The sequence below is a fragment of the Monodon monoceros genome, unplaced genomic scaffold (assembly GCF_005190385.1).
Source record: "Monodon monoceros isolate NGI ecotype Baffin Bay Population unplaced genomic scaffold, NGI_Narwhal_1 Super_Scaffold_4, whole genome shotgun sequence".
Lineage (NCBI taxonomy): Eukaryota > Metazoa > Chordata > Mammalia > Artiodactyla > Monodontidae > Monodon > Monodon monoceros.
This window is the reverse complement of record NW_021703781.1, coordinates 7,340,886-7,365,796: the sequence shown is the minus strand read 5'-3', so window position 1 is coordinate 7,365,796 and position 24,911 is coordinate 7,340,886. Positions and strand designations below refer to the sequence as shown.

The 24,911-nt window shown below is 37.3% G+C and overlaps 1 protein-coding gene across 1 annotated transcript in view; it reads right to left on the bottom strand.

Annotated features, from left to right (window-relative positions):
- RYR2 (ryanodine receptor 2) overlaps window positions 1-24,911 on the bottom strand; it is a 721,906-nt gene that overhangs the window by 81,623 nt on the left and 615,372 nt on the right. Inside the window, exons 75-79 of the mRNA XM_029245584.1 lie at window positions 24,501-24,604; window positions 22,912-22,963; window positions 13,995-14,048; window positions 4,003-4,102; window positions 2,655-2,734 (exon numbers count right to left, since the gene is read on the bottom strand). Coding sequence (XP_029101417.1) covers window positions 2,655-2,734; window positions 4,003-4,102; window positions 13,995-14,048; window positions 22,912-22,963; window positions 24,501-24,604 — 390 coding nt within the window. The remainder of the gene's footprint in view (window positions 1-2,654; window positions 2,735-4,002; window positions 4,103-13,994; window positions 14,049-22,911; window positions 22,964-24,500; window positions 24,605-24,911) is intronic.

Sequence of the window (24,911 nt, the reverse complement as noted above, 5' to 3'; positions counted from 1 at the left end):
ATCAAAAAAGAAAATCTGTAAATTGGATGGGAGAAAATTCACCTTTATTTTTACTAACTTCTAACTGAAATTTAGCATTCCTTTCAACCAGTAATCTAAGCAACAAACACTAAGAGGATTAGTAGTAGCTACGATTTTGTCACCAATAAAGATTTCAGGTATTTTCATATCACATTACAGCTGTTGTAGATAGTTAAAAATATTTAGACACGTCTTTTCTTCTCAATAATTATTAGACCAAGTACTAGATCTTTTATTTAATGAGTTCATAAAGAAACATATTACTTTATCGAAAACCTATTTTATAATATTTTGATAAACACATTTCAATATACTTGGTTTCCTTTTCAATCTATGTAATTTTAATTTGTGCACTTATAAACATTACACCGAGAGGAGGCCAGAGATTTCAACGAACTGTCAGAGGCAATAAAAAGCTAACAACCCTTGCTTAGGTTCTGTCTACGTTCTCTTCCAGTAATAACATGTAATGATTATATTTACAGAAAAAAATATACAATTTGATGGGGCTTCCCTGGTGGCGCAGTGGTTGAGAGTCCGCCTGCCGATGCAGGGGACACGGGTTCGTGCCCCGGTCCAGGAAGATCCCACGTGCCGCGGAGCGGCTGGGCCCGTGAGACATGGCCACTGAGGCTGCGCGTCCAGAGCCTGTGCTCCGCAACAATTTTACTAACCCAAAAGAAACCTTCAAATTTTCTCTGCTTTTCTATTCTTAGACTCAAAGGTTTCTAGGAGCCTATTCCTAGTTTTGTGCCACTGTAGTGATTCTGAGGTTCACAGCAACTTGAAGTCAAACATTCTAAAGTTCTCATTTGCCTTCCTTTCCTTCAATGAGGGTAGCCCTTTACCTGCCTGACTAAAACTTACCCAAGAAAGAAACAGTTATTAGTTCCCTGTTCAACCGTGCTTTCTCATACAGAAGCCAAGATACAAAAATAAGAGACATTATAGTTTTAGAATAACACAATCTGATGCTTATATTATGTTGTGCTTTGTTGTTCTTCAATGAGCATAAGAATTTTTTCTGAGCTCAGAGCCACACTGTTGGCCATGTGAATGTTATCCCCAGAGGTATGCAGTACACACCTGTGACAGTCTTTTTTTAAGCCACTCAAATACTCTTTTTTTCTTTAGTGAAGTATAGTTGCTTTACAATGTTGTGTTAATTTCTGCTATACAGCAAAGAGACTCAGTGTATATATATATATATATATATGTGTGTGTGTGTGTGTGTGTATATATATATATATATATTTACTTTTTTCATATTCTTTTCCATTATCACAGGATACTGAATATAGTTCCCTGTGCTGTACAGCAGGACCTTGTTGCTTATCCATCTATAGATAATAGTTTGCAACTGCTAACCCCAAACTCCCAGTTCTTCCCTTCCCCACCCACCCCTTCCCCCTTGGCAACCACAAGTCTATTCTCCATGTCTGTGAGTCTGTTTCTGTTTCATAGATAGGTTCATTTGTGTCCTATTTTAGATTCCAAATATAAGTGATACCATATGGTATTTGTCTTTCTCTTTCTGACTTACTTCACTTAGTATGATAATCTCTAAGCCCATCCATGTTGCTGCAAATGGCATTATTTCATTCCTTTTTATGGCTGAGTAATATTCCATTTTATATATGTGCCACATCTTCGTTATCCATTCATCTGTTGACGGACATTTAGGTTGCTTCCACGTCTTGGCTATTGTGAATAGTAGTGCTATGAACACAGGGATGCATGTATCTTTTTGAATTATAGTTTTGTCTGGGTATACGCCCCTGGAGTGGGATTGCTGGGTCATATGGTAGTCCTATTTTTAGTTTTCCGAGGAACCTCCATTCTGTTCCCCATAGTGGTTATGCCAACTTACATTCCCACCAACAGTATAGGAGGGTTCCCTTTTCTCCACACCCTCTCCAGCATTTGTGATTTGTAGTAAGTCACTCAAATACTCTTATTCTAACAAACTCAACAGACCATGACCTTCAGTTGGATATGGAGATTGCATCCTTTGTCATAACTGGTTGAAGTTAGCAAAATCCCCGTCCAGATAATGTCTAACTTTTAAACAGAACATCACTACAAAACTTGGTTGGGAAGTGATTTTCTCATATCTTAGGAGAACAGAAAGAATTACAACCAGAAAAATTCTTAACGGTGCGTTCTGTTTACATATTAACCTAGGAGCCAGCTTTGTACCAAATATACAACAAAATCTTAAGAGTCAATTTTTAGGAGATATAACACTATAAAACATGTTACCAAACTAGGCTCCCTAGGTAAGGGTATTTATTTTTCACTATTAAAACAAACCAGCTGCTTTACGCCAACTTATTCACATGAAATGCAGCATTGCAAATGATACCGTATGACATGACTTCAGACTTCTAAACAGCATTATTATTTGTTGTGCTACCTAGAAGGGGTGTTTATTGTGCTACCTGGGAGATATTTGGATACTGGGACAAGATGACCATAAAATAAAGGCATACTTTACATAGAAAATGAAAACAAAAAGTACAACTAATGTACAACTAATAGTTCTTTTAGGATGACTAAAATAGTTCAACAGGATGACTATACGGTCTATCTCTTCGAAAAGCACATTGTGTGAGAAAGGCTCAATGACATACCTGCTGTACTGTAGAGTTCCCGCCATTTAAGATAGCAATTCCGAGTTTCAAAGTAGCAGCCACCATGGGTCCAGTTTCACCTTAAAAATACAAAATATTGTGATCCTTCTATCACTTCACCTGCTACATTAACCAATTCTATCTCAAAATGTGCACTTTTAAAGTCATTATTCACCTCCTACAAACCTATGTCATGGTGGAGAGGGACAGACTGACTCATATAACAACAAAAAAAAATTAAAAGAGTCATAATGCATATTTTGCCATCAATGTTTTTACTAAGTTCTGTGTAATACGTCTATGATTGAAACTATATGAGAACACGGAGAAAACGAACAGGAAGAAACAATTGATTTTGAAATACTGACACCTAAAATTATTAAAATTCAAAACAAATCATGTGTATTAAAATAATACTGAAATGAATATGAGCTACTTAAAATATTCTCCCTCCTCCCTCAAGAACAGTATGTTTGAACAACTTTTAAAATCTCCATTTCATCACTTTTATCTTAATATGTTTAAGCCTTGCTTTATTAGGGTGACTAGTCACAATTTTAAGTTATTTGAATAATAATAACAAAATTTCAAATCCAACCAGTTGTCTACAATTTAGCATATTATGTTTTATTTTTACATTAGTCGCCTCCACTTATCTTAGAAATGAAAAAATCCCTATATTTGGAGAGGGGTGCTTAATAACCACCATTACTTTTTCATTCCATTAAAATTACAGTAACTAGTTTTCACAAAGAAGGTATTACCAATGTAAGAAAAATCAGCTTGCACTGGCTGGCTACTGAAAAATGCAACAGTACTTGAATTACTAAAAATGACTCACTTAAAAAATCTAAACATTTATATCAAGGGCCCCGAGGGCCGAGTCCAGCTTGGCACCTGTTTTTGTAAATAAAGTTTTATTGGAACATGGCCACACCATTTATTCACGTATTGTCTCTAGCTACTTTCATGCCACTCTGGCGGAGTTGAAGAGATGCCACAGAGGCCCCAACGGCTCACAAAGCCGAACATATTTACTATCTGGCCTCTATCAGAAAACATTTGCCCACCTCTGACTCACATAATCAGTTTGTTAGAGTTGTGTCCCAATATAATTTCCAAAACTTAACGAACAGAAATAAAAAATCTTTTAGTAAGATTCTGATTAAAAAAGAAAAATCAACATTGAACTTTGTAAGAGAGGTGGCATTTGTCAAGTCACCTGACCTAGTCATGAACAAGAAATTCAGGGACTAAATAAATCGGTAGACTTTACGTAAGAGCGCTCCTAGGAGTAAAGGGGAAATCTACAAAATCGGCCCTTCCGAGGTAGAGCCAAGAGCCTCACCTTTGCTGGCACTGATGGTCTGCAGCACCATCTCAGCTGCACCGCGGTCGTGGAGCCTGGCTTGTTGGTACAGAAGCTTTTGCTTTTCCATTTCTTTTTCCTGAATACAAATCCCAACCATTTATGTTGCAGCTATCACTAAGCAGAGCAGCTTTCTATAAACCACATTTTCAGTCATCTCTTCATGTATGGGCTCTATGACAACATTATGGACCATTTCAACACCAACAATGTTATCCAACAGATGTTAACATAGTCAACTCTTGGTTTTTCCCTTTATATTTCTTGTGATAGACTTTTGGTACTGATTTATCAGGTTGAATTTTCTCAATTGTCATGACTGGATTAGTCCAAAGCCTGTATCATACTTTTGAAGTACTGTACTTCATCACTGAAACTTGCACTTTCTGAATGATACATTCGTGCATCAGTTTGTCACGTGTTTAATCATCTCCCAAGTCATGGTCATAACTTGATACTGCTCAGCAAATGGCTCGAGTTGTAAGTCATCACTGAATGACAGAAAAACATTAACTGAGGACGTGTTGGAGTTTAAGCAAAATTGAAAGCTGATATGGATAAAAAGGTAGGCTTCAACTAAGTAGTGGACATATGATAACAGATCTCCCCAGTCCCCTCCCAAAGAATAAAAGAAGCAATGTGCCTTTATATTTTGTATTCTCTGGTGGTAATAAACGATACTGCATGGTACTGCTAGAGCAATGGCTAGAGTTTGTTCTTTTCCACTTAAACTACCACTGAACACATACGGAAGGAAATCAAAATAAAATATAAAGGCACAGCAAGTTCAAGACTGGTAGGATCATTCACTTGAGCTATCCAGTTCGCTGGAGAATTGAGACGGAACCAAGCAGTATAAGTTGCAGAATGAAAGTTGCATAGAGCACTATGACAGCGCGTCCATCAAATGGCGTGGTAGAGAAGCTTAGTCAATGGGACATGAAACAGTCAATTAGTATCATGTCCATAAACACAACGGCCAAAACATATATGACCTAAGAGCAGGAAGAGCTGCAGCAGAGGTAGCCAGAGTGACAGCTTTGCTGCCATAAACTTTCCATCCAAAGTACGGAAAATAGACACTGGAAGATGGAAGAGGTTTAAAAAATGAAGGCTTGCTAGTTACAGAATATGAAAAAGAACATAAACTAAAAGGAGGGGGTAAAAGAAATGGGCTCAAACAAATGAAAAAAGAAACCTTTAAATCAAAAGCAACCAACACAGACATTTATGCTGTTACCAGAGAGTTCTCGCCGAGGCTGGCAAATTTGTCTCTTAAATCTTTGATAATATCGTGCTGCGAAAACAAAATTGATCAGGGTTTTTTTTCACACTATAGTTAGAGCTCCTGTGGTTAAATTTTTATTTTTTCTTAAATTATGTGATAGGCCTAAATGGAAGCAGAAAAAAGAAAAGAAAAAAAAAAGGCAGCTTTGCTTTATATGTAGCCATGCTAACATCTAAAAGGTTTGCCTTCATGTTTAAACCTCTTCCTGTGAAGTCAAAAACAAAACGAAAACAAAACCACACAGACACACAAAACTATATTGTCATTACAACAGAGTTTCAGGAAAACTGAAAGAAGACCCTTTCGTCTGCTCTTCAGGTGCTGTTTAAAATTAGTGAGCAACATTTGATTCTTCCTTTTAGACCCAACAATCTTTGACTTTCCTCCCGTTGCCAGAGCTATTTCTGGAACTTTTACTTCCTAGCTTAACCAACTCCCTTCGTGAAAGAGCTGTCCAGTAAAACTGATAAGAAATTACTGTCTTAAGGAACTGCGCTATTATTTTCAACAACTAAAGAGGCAAAGGAGTTAGAAAGAATGATTCTTCTATTGACGCAATACAACATATAAAGATAGTCATCAGGAAATCCAAAGAAGATGGAAGACGGCAGCATGCCATATATTCTTGAGGAAAAACAAATACAGAAACCCTTCGCCATTTGTGCTCCAAAAGTAGGGAGACCAGCTCAAAGATCTGGCAGAACAACCTGCACAATAGATTCCAAGGTCCCAGTATCCTCTTCAGTAACTGAAATCACTCATGATGGATAGACCTCAGGAGGACCAAGAAACACAGGATATCAAATTACCTTCTTTACAAAGTAAACTCCCTGAGCAAAGATCACGCTAATTTTCCTTATGTAACATCTAAATTTCAATAATAATATTTCGGGGGAGATGATACGAAACATTTGAAGAAAAAATAGTGAGCAAAAAAACACACTCTGATCTAGAGGCAGGAAAATCATATTTCATAAAGAGGGATCAGGTTGACCACTCTTTTGAATTTCTTTGTTGGAAGCCCTCTCTTCAGAACATCTTTAATGTTATTTCTTTTTGTACTTTGTTGTCCCCCTTGAAAACTGCTTCTGGGCATATAATTTAATCTTTCATTGGCAATTTTATCACGACATAAAAAAGTAAAACTTTAAAAGTGAAACTAGAAAGTTTTCAGGCAATAAAATGATGGATTATGTGGAAAGAAAAAAAATCTTTCATTTCAAATTTACTGCAGACTAGCTTTTCTAAGCAAATGGGAGATAGAACTTTTAAAAGTATCTTATTCAGGGAAATAGCACCTTGAAAGTACTTTTTAAAGGACCTTTTTAAAAGTAGCGTTCCTCGCCCTGCCGCACTCCAAAGTCCGCCTGAATTGCTGGAGGTTCTTAAATATAACACTATACCTTCAACCTGTAGTTTAGTCTTTAAATTATTCCAAGGTTACAAAGGGATAAATGCTTCAGGAATTGTTGTTTCTCCCAAACAAGAAGACTGTCTCAGTATTCTATTGATATAGGAAACTTTTACGTTTATACGATTTTATGTAGACTCCTAGAAACCTCGGAATCACTAGTACTGACAACCTGCAGCAAATTAGCAAGACTCTGTGGCATGGGTTTCTGGATTAATCACATTCCTGGAAGGCTCTACTTTGTGTCCCTAAATGCTTTTCATCCCTCAACACTTTTTTTTCTTCATCTAACTGTATTATGTATGATTGTGTGATATTTTAAATACCAAATGAGGAAAAGGTAGAGATACATATACATGTACAGAAGCTACACATTATTTTCTACAGATCATTTTCATTGTGACATTCCTATACTAAAAAAGCACGGAGTTTATTTTCTTTTTCACCCCTTCACAAAAGATCAGAAGTAACGAAAATTTGCAAGCTTCTGATCAGTACTTATGCACTTAGAAGAGTTATGAAATTGCCCTGAAAAATGAACTTACTCAAGAAGAGCAAATCAGACAGGTTTAAAGGTGGATATTACCCCTGAGAACATCCAGTTCAAAGCTTTCAGTTCAAAGATGAAAAGGCTGAGGTACAGGGTAACTAAATGTGACCTGCTGAAGGTCACCTGGTTAGCACCCAGATGAGAACTCAGGTCTCCTGCGCCTTGGGAGGTTCTGTGCTCATTATGATAAAAGATTTCCTCTCATTGGGCTTCTCTGACTTGATTTTAGTAAGGAAGTGAAACTGATTAGATGTAATGATAATAGCAAATACTTATAGAGTTTGTTATGTGATAGGCAATGTTCTGAGTGGATTATATACATTAACTAATTTAATCCTCATCACAATCCTATGCAATAGAGACCTTAATTAGTCCCATTTTATAGATAGGATCATTGAGGCTTAAGATCATACAGCCATATGGTGGAGCTGGGATGCAAACACAGATGGTCTATTTGAGTGTCTGTGCTCTTACTGATTCTGCTGTATCCCATTTCCCGTAAATAATGTGGCCAAGCATAAGCTTCAACTGGGATTGTTTTTTTTAACTTTTTTTTATGTTGGAGTATAGCTGATTAACACTGTTGTGTTAGTTTTAGCTGTACAGCAAAGTGATTCAGTTATACAGCAAAGCGATTCAGTTATACACATACATGTATCTATTCTTTTACAAATTCTTTTCCCATTTAGGTTATTACAGATTATTGAGCAGAGCTTCCTGTGCTGTACAGTAGGTCCTTGTTGGTTACCTATTTTAAATATAGCAGTGTGTATATGTCAGTCTCAACTGGGATTATTTTTAAAAACAATAGCACATGCAGTCAAATTATTGTGCATGTCAAAAATGCACCATTATATGTTTAAATATGTGTTGTCTACATACTCACATGCTATTTAGGTCTACACATTCATATGCATAAATTACCATACACAATATAGAGGACTGTGCTTTTGGGGAATTTTCCTTGTATCAGGACCAGTACTCCAATCCACACTGAACCCCCTTCTCTCCAAGTCTTAGCGACCTGCCTTGCTTCTGAAGTACAGTGGCCCTAGAAATGGCTTTTGCACCATTACTGTGCTTACGAAAGTTGGCTCTTATCACCACTACCACTGTCTAAGGAAACCACATGCTGATGGAGAGACTGCAGTGCCTGGACACTGGGCAGGCTGGACCCAAGCTGGCTCTGGCTTCCCCAGGGGTCACCTGGAAGAGCTGGTTAATATCAGCAGGAAGTATGAAGAAATTAACACCCTGTGACCAATAAGAGATAGGAGGTGGGAGGAAACCAGCAGATAAAGTGTTCCTTGTTGCTCCCCAGGAGGTACTGTTCCAGGATGCATATAGCCTCTCCAGGGGCATCCGACACAATCTAGCAACTAGCTGTATGGCTGGTTAGTTGTGGTTAGCTGGTCAGCTCAAGAATGCATTACTGCATTCTCTCTGCTTCCCTGTATCAGTTCTCGTTCTCCCTCACTCTTACTCCCCTGAGATTGTAACACCTCCAACCCCAGTAAACTGTTAGCAAATAACCTCTTTGCTCTGTTTTCTAGGGAACATGGGCTAAGACAGGAGGGTATTACTGCAGATCAACAATTTCAGTATATAAAAATGCAGTTGGCAGATTCCAACAATAAGCATGAGTACTGGAGAACACTGGCCATGAAAATTCCTTCCCCCTCTCCCCTCTATGATTCAACAGTATGACAAGCAACTCAACACTCTAGGGTCCATATTTTGACACCATAGAGCTTCCACAGTAGAAACTAAAGAAGTGTAAATTTTCTTGATAAAAGAGATAATTGTTTCAATGTTTTATATCCATAGCTTTATCTTCAATTTTTTAATATTTAATGGTTCTCTTTGGTAAGACTCAGGAAGCCCTGCTAATCTAAATTGCTGTGTTCCTATGAACACAAGTAAATAAGCCCATTCAAAGATCAAATTATGTAGCTATTGGAGAGGGAACATCTTATAGCCAATTCATTCTTGTAGAATTACAAAAAACTGAATTCTATTCAAATTTAGATCATTGGGGGCTTCCCTGGTGGCGCAGTGGTTGAGAGTCCGCCTGCCGATGCAGGGGACACGGGTTCGTGCCCCGGTCCGGGAAGATCCCACATGCCGCGGAGCGGCTGGGCCCGTGAGCCTAGGCGTCCGGAGCCTGTGTTCCGCAACGGGAGAGGCCACAACAGTGAGAGGCCCGCGTACAGCAAAAAAAAAAAAAAATTTAGATCATTGGAGGGGCCAGACAAAAGTGCTTTTATCACTGTGTAGAGCTATGTAACAACAGTCCTTAAGACATTTTAGACCTAAATGGATTCTTTCACACCTCATGGTACACACTTTGGAATATGAGCTGGGTATCGGCCTGAGTACTTAGTGGGTATGATGTCATAGGTTAGTCTCCTAAGTTTTTATGACAAAATATCAACTCTTTCACAGGCATATTTGGCATTTAAGACACAAGAAGTTCTCTTTAATCAATAGGACAGAATGATAGCACCTCAGGGACTCACCAGAGAATTCATCTGTGAATTAGAAACTGGGCATTTGCCAAAGGATGATGCAACTTGCTTAATAGTTGAGAAAGATGGTCTAGAAGGCGAGTTAATGGTCCATTCCTCTAGATTTACTTAAGCTTCACCATCATTAATTTGGGTTTTTCCATAAGTAGTAAATCTATATTAAAGTACTTAATTCAATGAAAGCTTTTGTGTGGAATATTATCATTGAATGTTGCACCCTCAGATTTGGAAGAATGGCAGTAGGAGAAGCAACCATCAGAAGAATGTTGCTGTATGTTTTGCAAAATCATCATTTTAAAATGTGGTCTACTGTGGTACCAAAGTTCTTTCTTGTTCTACGTGAGATCGTGCTCAGAAAAGTCATTCAACTTGAAATATTACTCTTTGTTATTATTTATTTTGGCTTATGAAAAGTTCAAAGCCGAATAAAGCAATCCACTGTAGTAATTAACATTTTGGGTAATTGCTAAATGTTTCTTCCCTTTCAATTAATATTGGCCTCTTTATAATATTTAACTGTCCGTTTTCATAGTTTTAATATTGAAGTAGTCTCAAGTCTAAAAAGAGTTATATATAATTACTAACTAAATATGCAATTAAATTTTCAAATAAGTAGTTGTAGGTAAATATACATATAAATAGATGAAGCTGGGAATTAAATTATCAACTTAAATCAGGCAAGTTTTAACAGGATCATGTCAGTAAAACATACATGTGATGGAAGAAGAGCTGGTAAATACTAGGCATTTTAGCCTCCACTCCCTGTTTTCCATGTTTTTTAAGCTTTATTTATGTTACTCCTCATGGAAATTTTCTTTATAATGCTACCTTTTTATATCTACTTCTTTCTTCTTCTCAATATTCTTATAGATAATTTAAGTGGAAAGTACAGCAAATATTAATAATCAGCCAGTTATAGGGATAAAATTCAATTAGCGCACTATGTTATTCCAAAATTTATTTAACATAATTTGTTTTAAGAATTATTGAAACTGCCAAGTGACCTTTCAAATTTATTATAACTTAGATGAAAAATTCCACTATTTAGACTATACTAAATAATGTTAACCAACCAGACATCTCAATGTAAAAAGTCTGGTCCGTTACTAAATTTATAAAGAGAAAGCAATAATCCAGTTGTCTAGTCAAATTTTTCAGTGGTGTTGCTGTCATCACAGGGCCAACCTCAGACAAAACCCTCTTTGCAGGTGATTGGTTCTCTGTCAGCTCTAAAAACATGGCCTCATTCTTCGGCTTGGGCAGAGTTCATATTGTTTACTCACAGAGTGTGTATTTTGCAAATAGACTATTCCACAGATTAGGCATAAATGATGAGTTATAGTATAGAAATCACAGGGAGAGTCAGTCAAACATTGGTTAAGAAGTGAAAAGTCCCAAATCTCTTCTATTGTGTTATGCGTATGAGTATGTGGCACCACTGGCAACTCTAAAATCCTGTCTCATTCTGGGACAGTCACACCGGCTGGTCTCTACCTCCTTTTTGGGGGGATTAATTACCAGGTGTCACCATTAGGTGAACTTCTCTCCCACCATCCTAAATCCAAGGCATGTAGCCCATTCTCCCAGGCAGGGCGCCATACGTCTCCCGATTTCTTGTTCTCAGTATGACCTGAATCCTACACTGTACAGGCTAAGATTCCACTACTAGTTACTCCCAGACTTCTTTTCTGAATAGGGAACCTTTCTAATGTCTCCATCTAAATCAATACTCTTGGGAATGAATTTCAGTGCTATCCATGAAATCAAATCTTGGTGGATGTTAGGAAGTCCCTTTATGCTTTCAACCCTCAACAAGTCACAGGAATTCTATCTGAGATCATTAGTGATAAAACTATAAAAATCCAGCAAATTAGGATCACGCCCATTATACCTACTGATTTAAACCCATAATCTATAATTAAGTGTTTATGCCTATTATATGCCATTAAATTATATCCATCTGGTTAGAGCTAAACCTGATCACATCTGCATGAACTCAAATTTTAAAATGATATGAGAACAATATAGTCCTCCAAATATAATAGTGAGTTAAAAACATTATAATTTGTTCCTTCTAAGTAGATTCTTTATGACTTTCTAAATTCATCTTAACAGAAGGTATTTCACTTTTTAAAGTAGAAGGCAAAAAAGAACACTTTACACTTACAAACAGAAAAGCTTTCTCTCTTTTCTTTAACTAAAGTCATTATAGGTATTCTTTTCCTGGGATGTTTATGACCGATTTTCCAACTAAATAGTCTCATGAAAATAAAATGTAAGCTTAACAGGGTTCATATGGAAGGAAAATTTTTGTGATTCTAGACCAAAATGTTTTCTCTTAGCAAATTTTCCAGGTACTTAGCTCTTCAGAATACTCAGAGACAGAAAGAGTCATCTAGTTCTTCGCTATAAGGAAATGCTAAATTAACACTGAAATCGTGGAATATCCTCTCCAATTACCAGTTGAAGGTATTACTAGCACAATGGAAAAGAAGATTATTTCCAATCCCACCAGCAATGCCATATATCGTATCTCTTTTCCAGTAATAAGACTGGTATAAAAACCCTCAAGAGAGATGAGGCATGAAATGTTGCACTGAAAAGTCACCAGCTAAAATTTAATCACCGAAAGGGTGGACTCTTTCGTCTCAGCATAGTACACAGCTCAAAGTCAACACAGAGGATAAAATTTCAAATTATGAGTCATTTAAATTGCAAGAAGAATAAACCTAGGTCAAGGAAGGGATACTGAAGAGACAAACTGCATTGGAGCTACAAACTTGGTAGAAAGATTGCAAGACTTTTTTTTTTTCTTTTTTACAAAAAAGAATCCAAGATGTTGGGTCTAACAAAGGTAAATGTCACAAGAAACTGAAACTCAGACCCAGACAAATACACATATATATATAATTTTACCTTGCTGCGTTGGGATCCTGTGACCTTAAGGAAGGATGAAGACAAGAAGCAAAATAGCAATAAACAATTGCTCGGAAGACAACCGACAGACCATAAATGGTGTGCACGTCAGAAAAATAGTATTATCTGCTGCGCACAGCTCATTCTAATTTAGCTCAGTTTCTTATCAATGAAGATGGATTTGAGACTAGAAATACACATACATTAGAAAAGATTATAGTGTCATCCAGGAAATCAACCTTAAGGCATTTTTCTCAGCCAGCAATAGTCATGGGTCATTCCCTAATTAGTTTGATTTGGTATTTTTTTACACAATGACTTCAATGCAATGCTGCAGAGATGCTCACATCCAATTATTCCTGAAAGGGGCACTACTCAATATCTACTCCTCACCTACCACTTTTTTGTGGGTCCACTTTAATTAAAGACTTAACAGCTGGCTACTAATATATTTCCAGACTTCTAGCTCAAAGCAGACATGTAAATTAATAGCAGCAAAAAAAAAAAGTCTAATCCATTTCCTTCCATTTAATTTCTTTTTGAAAATTCAAAAAAAAAAGAACCAATAAATAAGGAGAGGGTAGTTAGCAACAGCTGGTCTTTCTTATAAAAAGCAAAAGTTCAGCCTAAGCAAAGGGGGAAAATAATATTTACTTTCCCTTTGGCTAATGAATATTGAGCAGTATTTAGAATTATATGGAAATGTAAGATCTGAGAAGGTCTGAGGAAATAATCATAAAATAGAACATAGCCCTAGGAATATATGCAATCCTGCCTCATGCAAGCAAACTGCACTGTGTGCCACCATCTACATATGTACAGGGAATGAGTGACCTAATTGGGCAGAAGTCAAAAGAGGCTAAATCTTTAAGACTTCTTCGATTTAGAAAAAAGAAAAAATCAAACCAAGGGTTCAATTAGAAACTTGATGTCATGTTGCTCTTCCATAAACATTTTTCTGCCACGTCTGTTGGAAATTTCAGATCACATCATTCACTGAGATGAGAACAATTTAAAGCAACCTCATCTCTGAGGGCTCTCAGGAACACTCATTCTGAACATATGGGTTTTATTTGATTCTTTAACTAGTCTATGTTCCTTGGGTCTTAACTTCAGCAAATGTTAGGACTCAAATTTGTCCATCCAGCTTCTGACATGCAGTTCCTTGACACAATAAGCTGCAATAAGCCATGAAGCAAGAAACGTAAATGTCAGTTATAAGCTATGAAACAATGTTTCAACGTAGACAAAAAACAAATATAGAAAGATTCATCTTACTTCAAAACTCTTCACTTCCTCTTCCCCATCATCGTCTTCCTCGTCATGACAACTCTGATACATGTAAAAAAAAGTTTTGAAAAGGTCAACAGGATAAGAATATGTTGAGGCAGAAAATATAAAAGAATTTAGCACAGAATACTGAATCATTTGTGTTAGTTTATCATCAATATTGTTTAAATATATACATTATATATAATAAGCTTAGATGACATGATCAATGAATCTGTGGCCTAAAAGAAAATTATACTGTGCATATACAAAATTAAAATACTAAATTACCAATTTTATATATACCATGGAGATATTTATGAGGTCTGTATCATACTACACATACTACTTATTCATGCATTTTCCTTGTGCAAATCAAGTTACAAGCCTTAAAAACAAGGATCACTGTTTTCTCCTTTTTTATGCTTCCATTACAATGTGTTAATACAGATACATTTAATAACTATGAACTAAAATTAAAAGAAAGCAGTGTCCATTACTTAAAGTGAATCTTGTCATCTTTTCTTTGTTGTTGTTAAGTTCATTTTTTATTGTATTTGGTCCAAAGGAGGAAAGTAAAATTCCAACTGCTACCAAGATTATTCTTTCACAGAAAAATGGTAAAACAGACAATTTCATTATTTTGAGTTATTTTCCCAGAAATGGTAAAGGAGCTGTGCATGTATTCTTATCTAATTCCCACAGCTGAAAATTTTGCTTGCTAAGGAAGCAGAGCTGTTTGGTGGTTAGGAACATGGCCTGAGGATACAGAGTGCCTGGTTCAAATCCTGATGCTGCCATTTATGAGCTGTTTAGTCTAGGGCAAGTTCCTTTACCTCTCTGGGTCTCCGCTTCCTCATATTTAAAGTGGAAATAATAAAAAAAGTAACCATGTTCCTGAGAGAATCACATGAATTAATATATGGAAATTGTTTGCCACTTAGGAACAAGTACCTGAAAAGCAATAAGCTTTTAATAAATCTCAATTGCTATTATTATCATGGTTTGGTACTAGGAGTATCGTGTTGACCAAAGGAAGCAGGTCATCAGCCAATACCTGTGCTAGGAAGAACCTAACGCTCTTCTAAGTTAGATTACTGCAACCCTTCTAAGGATTTTTTTTATGGTTGGTAAACACTCAGTGTATCCATGAAGCTCATGGAAGAAGTGGTTAAATATAACTTACAAATCAGAAAAATACTTTTAACTCAATGATTCACAGTACTTTGAGTACATATGTGAAGTAGAAATGGGAGCCAGGGTACAAAATGTGATCCTTCTACCAGATTCAGCGATAAATGCTAAAAGGTTTGTTACATTCTTTCATTCATTCAACAAACATGAACTGAGCATCGCCCTCTCCATTTCATGAGAATGTGGACATGGTTTGCAAAGGAGAAAATAAGGGGACACAGACCTGTGACAATTTCACTACATGGAAAAGTTGCTAAATAGTATGTTTCACCACAAAATCCAAGATGTTAATTATTCATTCAGAGTGCAGGAACTTTTTGACTATATGCTAATGTCACCTTGACTCCTGTGTCAACAGTTAACCAGGATTTTGAAAATAAATACACATGAGAAGTTTAGCAAAACACATCTGGAAGGCAAATCTGTAACCCTCCATAAATATTGTATGTATAATGTTGAATGCAGAGGAATTTTGGCTGAGCTGCTCCTTTTAGATTACCTACATAATGCTTCCTTCACATGCATTATAAATTAGGAGTGAAACAGGGATTTTATCAAGTAACAAGCATGATAACTATCTAATCAAATTAGAATACCAAAACAAAATGTCTCTTAAGAATATAAAGTTACACATTTTCTGAAACACATCATTTCCTATACAAATTTCATTACCTTCAGAAATACTGGGAACAAGGTTTGAGTTGAAGAATACATTTAGAAAAGTTGGCATTTTGAGTTATAATGATATGCTTTCAAGCTATAAAATTCATATGATATGTTTGCTTTTATGTAAAGGAATTTAGAGCTCTAGCTGACAGATGCAGATATATAAATACACACATTTTTTTGGCTGCGTGGCACATGGAATCTTAGTTCCATGACCACAGATCAAACCCGTGCCTCCTGCAATGGAAGTACAGAGTCTTAACCACTGGAGCGCCTGGGAAGTCTCTGACAGATATTATTTTTTACAAAGAATTATTTTGAAACAAAACACCTTAAACTGTTTTCTAAAAATTTCCTAAGAAAATTTAGTGAGATTCTCTTCTAATAAAGTTAAAATTTTGATTTTTAAAAAACCTATTAAACCTGAATCTATTTGGAGACCTATCTGACAAAATTCAATAAACTCATAAACCACTTTAAACTTGTACTGATTGCCATGGGGCATGCTGGGACCACAAGAAAACTATAGAGGATGTCTAGCACTTTTTAATGTGCTGAACAGAAACAGAGGGATTTACAGGCATAGGACAACACAACGTTTTTCAATAGCAAACTGCATCCACGCAATTTGTATGATAATGCTAAGTAAACAGTAGGTTCTATTAGATGGTCCTGCAACACAGGACTTAACTTTCTGGATCAAAATGATCAATTCTAGGCAAGGAAGAGTGATATCGTACTCCAGGAAGGAAAAAAGTGAATAAAACCCATACATAAAGGGGCAGAAGCATGAAATAGAGAATTTAGAAGGAAACAATTAGAGAAGACCGAAACAGAGGATACTTCAGACCTTCAGATATCTGGATCAAAACTCAAAACTGGCAATGAGAACTCATAAAGCAGTAAATGGGGCACTTCACCTCGCCACTAACCGCTGGAAATTTCATTCTGCAAAACAAGTGTATGTCATACATTCTTCAGTTGCCTTTCTGATTGCAGTCACTCCTCAGAAGACAGAGGAAGCAAAAAGAAATTTTCAGGATGGATTTAAAACTAAGTTTTGGGTGAGATAGAAAAGAGAAATCTCATAAGAAAGTGATCCTGGCATTTTATAATTTTAACCAGCAAAGAACGAAACACTAGGTATATATAACTTAATGTGTACCTTTCAGTAAGTTATAAGAGAAAGAAGAGGAAACATTTTCCTTCCTTAGCCAGAAACTCAAAAGAGTGAAAACATTATTGAGTGTTTAATTTATGACAGTACCATTCTAGATACTTCCACATGGTTATCTTATTTAAATTGGTAAAACCATTCCCTTAGAACAGAACAGCTTCAGACAGCCCAGAAGGGAAGATGAATACAGAGATCAAGCATGAGTGACCACGATGAGGACAAAAGGAAGGGGCAACAGCAAACCAATGTGGATGCACTGCAAATTCTCTAAGATGTTCAAAAGAGGAGATATATATGATGTAAGGAAGGGGTTGGAAAGATAAGCAGGGAAACAATTAACCTAAGGGTTAAAATAAAGTGGGGCTCAAAAAATACAAAGATGTAAAATGATTTTTTAACATACGGCCAAACACAAAGCAAGGAGAACACGGAACAGAAAGTACATGATTTACAGCAGAAACTGTAATAATAATAATAGAGAGAAAAGGCAGAACTGCTCATCAGCCGTTTGCTTCAGACTTAACCACCAAAGGGAAGTGATTTTTAGATATGGAAGTTACCTGGCCAAGAGAAATGAACATTAAGACCCCAATGAAATGCTGTATTACACCCACCTGGTTGACAAAAATTAATAAAACATAATATATCAAATATTGGAGAAGATGTAGATCATCAGAATCTCTCTTAAACATTGCAGGGAGGAATGTGATTTAATGCAATGACTTTGGAAAACAGTTTGGCATCTTCTCCTTAAGTTGAATATTCATATACCCTATGACCCTTGACTTTTAGACATGAATAAGAATAGGCATTTCAAACCCTTTTTTCACATCAGCAAAACCATAGATTCAACACAAAAGGCTACCAACAAAAAAGTAAATGGATAAGCTATGGTGTAGTTGCACAATGGAATGTGATAGTCAAATCAAATGATCTCCAGCACACACAAGAGTAGAATTGAATCTTAGAAAACAATAGTAAGTAAAACAAGTACCAAAAGATTACATATAGCATACTGCCCTTTTAAACGTTAAAACAACTAAAATCTCAAAAATATGTAATTACATATGTAACACACATGTATATATGTAATATATGTATTAATAAATTCATATAACTAATGTATACTATATAAAGGGAAAGCAAGGTTATCCTGAACATGGGCTACAGGAGGATGATTTCCTTGTGTGGGGAGGCAGCGTATGGGTTAATGGAGAGGACCGTATGATTACAGGTAGGGTTATTATCAAGGTCTTAGCTTTTCTTGTGAGTGGTGAGTTTATGAGCAGTTACTATATTATTAGAAACTACTAAGTAACTACTTTGAATAAAAGTAGCCAATAATGTAATGGACCAATGATGAGAGTGTATCATGAATCCAGAGCTCTGATTAACCCAATTCTGGGCTCCTATGGAAAATGAAAACTGAAAACAAAAACCAACTAATATGTAAATGTTGCCTTCATAAAGTCCTGCAAATGGAAAAGGAAGACATAAGTCTCTTGAACAGAGTTCAAGTGTCAAGATTCAAGGCAAAAATAATCATATGTGAATGTAAAATGACCACTGGTAAACTCTGAGAAACCATGAAGACCAAGAGAAAGTTTCAGACTCCTGGGATGCAGACTGTCAAAGTGAAGAAAGGCAGCCTCCAAAAACTACTTACTAAAACGTTTGGTATCAATCATCAAAACTAGCAACTTAGATAAACACAGGGAAAGCACACTTACAGGTTTGTGGTTAACATAAATGGAAAGAAATATTTAACACTGGATGAGAGAAATGAACTTTAAAAGTATTTTGGTCTTGGGACTTCCCTGGTGGCGCAGTGGTTAAGAATCTGCCTGCTAGTTCGGGGGACATGGGTTTGATCCCTGGTCCGGGAAGATCTCACATTCCGTGGAGCAGCTAAGCCCGTGCGCCACAACTACTGAGCCTGTGCTCTAGAGCCCGCGAGCCACAACCGAGACCGTGTGCCACAACTACCGAAGCCCACATGCCTAGAACACGAGCTCCACAAGAGAAGCCACCGCAGTGAGAAGCCCATGCACCGCAACGAAGAGTAGCCCCCGCTCACCACAACTAGAGAGGAAGCCTGTGCGCGGCAACGAAGACCCAACAAAGCCAAAATTAATAAATAAATTTATTTATTAAAAAAAATTTTTTTGGCCTTGGATAATGGTATAACTCTAATTAGAGAAACGATGACTTATACTTAAAGAGTATATCAACTGCCAAAATACAGGTATGTGAGGTAAACCTCAGAAGAAATTCATAAATGACATGGAATTTAGGTGAACATGCAAGCTGTTGACAAAAAATGTAATCTGGCTGCCAAAAAACCATTGAATTCTTACAATTTATTGTAAATATATAGAATCCCAAGGCAGAATAAGCGAGGATAAAGTCCCAGTGTGCACTACACAGGTGAACTCACAGCCAGCACACTGTGTTCAAGTAATTTCTGGGGGGCACACATTCTTCTAGATGATTGAGAGAAGAATGAACTGAGTAATGGAAGCTTAGCATTCCCGGGATACATTAAACAATAAAAGGAACAAGATTATTTAATTATGAAGGGAGAATCTTGAGAAAAAGCATCATCAAATATTTGATCACTTATCAAAAGAGATTAAACTTCAGGATTCAACCAGGACAAATGCAGAGGCTGCTTCTGCTCCAGTCACAAGGAAGAACCTGAACCATCAGGAATCTCCTACTCTCAAAACAGGAGCTTCTCCCTTTTTAGCCCACTTGCTCACTGCTTGTTCAACTGCGAGGACAACAGTCCATTGACTCCTTTACAATCTCTTTACTTATCAGCTCCTTCTTTCCTCATTTCCTTATTTATCCTAGTTAGAATCCAAGATCCAATGCCTCAGCCACTCTCATAGCGATATACAAAACCCCTGTGATCCCCTGTCCTTCGACAACAGTCTGGCAAAAATCATTATCCTTGACAAATCTAACTTCCTGCCGTATCTGAATCTGCATTTGGTTCTGGGAACTGCTAGAGAAAAGCCACACAACCAGAAGACTGGTACTGTCCAAATTCATAAAAAACGACATCGATCAGGCTTTCCACACTGCCTGGGAATTCTATTTTAGTTTCCAGTCAATACTCAGTCCTAATTTCCACAGAAGGAACTATCCTTCCTCTTTAATCTTTTAACCTAGTGTTTTTTTAATATCTATTTTACCGAAGTATAGCTGATTTACAATGTTGTGTTAGTTTCTGGTGTACGGCAAAGTGATTCAGGTATACATACATATAATAGTTTGCATCTTCTAATCCCAACCTCCAAATCCATCCCCTCCCACCCCCTTGGCAACCACAAGTCTGTTGTCTACGTTTGTTTTGTAGATAAGTTCTTTGTGTCATATTTTAGATTCCATGTATAAGCAATACCATATGGTATTTCTCTCTTTCTGACTTACTTCACTTAGTACGATAATTTCTAGGTCCATCCATGTTGCTACAAATGGCCTTATTTCATTCTTTTTCATGGCCGAGTAGTTTTCCATTGCATATATATAGAATTCATATTCTTTAACCATTTATCTGTCGATAGATATTTAGGTTGTTTTCATGTTTTTTAAACTGTGGATTTCAACCCATTAACTGGACGTGAAATCTATTTAGTGAATCATGATCTCAAACAACTTTTTTATTTAAATAGGATAGAAAATATCAGACTGCACTGCTCATAGTACAAGTATAATTTCATGATGATTTTCTTTCAAGGTATCTGTTTTTATGTTTCTGTAAATAGACTTGGTAAATGCATTTCTGACCGTGGGTTACGGTTTAAAAGAAAGCTGGAAAGCCACGACTTTTCTCTTATGCTCTGTAAGCTGTCCTGCTGCCCTGCTCCCACCTACTCAAAGCCTCACTCCACAAATTATTCCCTTGTCTACTCTTTTGGGTCCTTCCCACCAGAACAGAAGCATGTTCAAATCTATTTTAAAAAAGTAAAAAAAAAGGCAAACAGGCAAAAATAATCCCCCTTCAACCTCACAATTCTATATAGATATTTATCACCCTCTACCTTTCTCCTCCTTCTCAGCCTTCTCAGTAAAGAGATGTCTATGCCACATCTACTCACACATGAAACTCTACTTACTTCCCCACAATACACACTTGGACGACCAGTGCGCCATCTCACAACCCTCTGCAACTGTTCTCACCATGGTCACATGATGTCCATGTAATAAATCCTGGAGAATTTTCAATCCTTACCTTGAATAAGGTTCAATCCCTCAGCAGAGTAAGATTTTGTTGACCCCACACTCCAACAGTTACTATATATCTCACATTTAAGCTTCTCTCCTATTTTTTGGGGGGAGGGGGCAGGGAAGCTCCTTTTTTTCTAACCATCTCTTAAGCATCCATGTCTTTAGAGGCTTGGTCCTAGCCACCTGTTCTTCTCATGCTTCCTTCTCTGCCTGGGAAAGATCATCTACTACTATGGCTTCAATTACCTTCTAATGCTGACAATTCCCAAAACTGTAATTTTATTTCATTTTTTAAATTTAAAAAATAAATTTATTTATTTTATTTTTGGCCGCGTTGGGTCTTTGCTGCTGTGCGCAGGCTTTCTCTAGTTGCGGCGAGCAGGGGCTACTCTTCATTGCAGTGCGCGGGCTTCTCATTGTGGTGGCTTCTCTTTCTGTGGAGCTCGGGCTTTAGGCAGGCGGGCTTCAGTAGCTGTGGCACGTGGGCTCAGCAGTTGTGGCTCACAGGGCTAGAGCGCAGGTTCAGTAGTTGTGGCACATGGGCTTAGATGCTCCGTGGCATGTGGGATCTTCCTGGACCAGGGATCAAACCCATGTCCCCTGCACTGGCAGGCGGATTCTTAGCCACTGTACCACCAGGGAAATCCCCCCAAATCTGTAATTTTAAGCCTTCTGTGAGATGTGGAATGTCAGACATGACTATCTTATTGCATGTTAGACATCTCCACTTAGCTGTCTCACAGGTATTTTTAACTAACATGTCCAAAATTTAATTTGCCATCTTTCCTCTTCACTCTAGGCCTGCAATGACTCTGGTGATCCCCACCTTAGAATATGGTTCTGCCATCTACTCAGCTGCCCAAGTCAGAAGCCTCAGCGAAACCCGACTCCTCTTCCCCTCATTCATTCTCAGGTTATGAGATTAAACAAAATAAGCACCCAGTAAATACTAGCTATTACTATCTCTTCATGGTCAATTCATCATTCAACAGTTAGGGACTTCCTTGAAGCTCAGACTAATGCTACATAAACTACTCCCACTACTCTTATTTTTTTATTTTTTATTTTTTGTGGTACACGGGCCTCTCACTGTTGTGGTCTCTCCAGTTGCGGAGCACAGGCTCCGGACGCGCAGGCTTAGCGGCCATGGCTCACGGGCCCAGCCGCTCCGCGGCATGTGGGATCCTCCCGGACCGGGGCACAAACCTGTGTCCCCTGCATCGGCAGGCGGACTCTCAATCACTGCGCCACCAGGGAAGCCCTCCCACTACTCCTAATTGTTTCTCTACCATTAAACTTGTCAGAGTTTTTTTGTAATCATTTGTTCTAATTTTGTCTCCTCCATCAGATGATAAACTCCAGGAAGGCAGGGTGTGTGTGTTACTTTCTGGTTCACCACATTATCTCTAATACCTTGATGTCCAATGAATATTTGTTGAATGAATGAATGTTTGGAAAATTAGTGAGCTCTCCATAAATAAAATGTTAAAGGAAGAAACAATGATTACCTGTCAAAAACGTTAGAAGAGATATTCAGGCAACAAGTGGAAAGTTGAGATTAATGCCCTGTAGGTTTCTAAAATTTAACGATATTTTAATCTAGAAACACACAGATTCTTATATTTTGCCATTAAAATCAAAACATTTATTTACCTTTGCCATAATATCTGCATAAGCCATATATAAAAAATCTTCCTCCAGTTTGCTATGAAAAACAAGAAAAAAATCAGTTTTTAAGTAGAAGGTTAGTTACATGCAAAATCACCATCACTGTATAAAATAACTTTTATCTTTCAACAAGTATGTCTTTTTAAAAAGAAACAAACACAAAACTCAGGCAAAGCGATTATTCAGAAATATTGTAGACTCAGAGAGCAAAGATCTTAGACTTCCTAAACAGTGGCCCTATCCTACCTTACGGAAGAGACCTTCAAGTCTCACAAAATAAATGATCTATTGATTTACACACAAATGTAATAACATTAGTACTCTCTTAAAACTACAAAGGTTGAACCAAGCAAATTTACATGATGTCAGGGCTTTTGACAGCAGAAGTGATATCTGACATTTGTTGGAAAGACTCCCCCAATTATTTATGCTACTACGCACTTTAAAAATATGATGGTCATAATGATTCTTAAAAATTAAGATAGGTTAAAATCTGTTCACTATCCTCTTTTGAAAAATGATGGAAACCACTAATTCATTGAAGAAAGGCTTCCATCAAAAAATACCTGACGTTTTGCAAAGTTAGTTTAGCAGTTTTAAACTTATAGCCATCAGAAAAATCCACTTATGAGAAATACCTCATTACCTGACAATGCCAGACAGGGAGCTGCTCTATGCTTAGGGATGAGATGATTTTGTTAGTTAGGAAATAATAAGAGAAAGAGAGAGAAATCGTGAGAGAAGGATGGATCACATTAGCTAAGAGGGAGAAATGTACATTATTACGACATGCATAGAGGTCAGATGAACTCTTTAAGACTCATGTGGATATGGATTGATAATTAAATTCTCTGCAGAGGATGAGGGAGGCCTGGGGCAAAGTAGGCTTTCTCCCCCCATGGCAGGGAAGCAGGTAAAGGTTGTAAAACCTCCGCCATGGCTCATCTACAGAATCAGCCTGTGCGGTGCCCCTGTAATGAGCAGATACTGAGCACATTTTGATTACTGGGCTTATGAGTGCATTTCTTATTTAACTCCATAGAGGTTTGCCCTTGGTGGTTTCAGTGAATTCATATGACCAAGACTGTAGGAACCAAGAAAAATGGAGAATGCCCATAAAATAGATCTCAAAGAAACCTTCCACTGAAAGGATGGCGCACCCACCTCCTCAAGTTTCCTAAGACTTACTGCTGAATGGAGACAGAATCCACCCAGGAAATTTGGGGTCACCAGTGGTCTCCAAACATTTCTGGTACTGAAATTTGCTTTGGGCTCTTTTATTTTCTAAAGCTTGTTTGTGATCAACAGGAAGATTCAGAATCAAGTCAACCAGCTAATTACAATGTTGTTAAGAAAAATGAGAGCTAGGTAAATATTTGGTAGGTAACTATTAAAGCCTGAAGTTGTGTGAGCGTTGGTTCGTAGTGTATGCCAGACTGGTCCTATCTTTGAACACTTCTCTCTCCTCCCAAGAACAAGGTGAAACTGAAACAGGAACATGTGACGGACAGAACACTCAGACACGGGTTTCTATCTGTTCTTCCTACGTCTCGTGTGAATCCTCCCAACCATACCATTTCTCCGTTAAAGCCGTTCGACTGAACAGAAGTATCAGCTGATGGAGAGGATCAACCCGCTTAGTTCCTTCATCTTCTTCCGGAGGTTCTGCTCCAGGTTTCTATACAAAAGTCAAATTTATAAAGTTTCACATTTAGGTGAAATGTTCACCCAGACCCAGGAACAACAAATAAAAAGAAAGCCTTTCTCTTCCTATTGTGGTGCGTGAGTGTGTCTGTGTTATATGCATTGTACCTGCATGTGTATGCACGTGTGTGTGTGTGTTATATTACCGACACAAAAGTATGCAGCTTTAGAAAAAAAAACGCTATTTAATAATGGGACCAAAAAACACTATGGGCAAGGATGACTTACATCATTTAAAAATTCTGAATGCTATTCTTATAAGCAGATTCATAACTAACTGA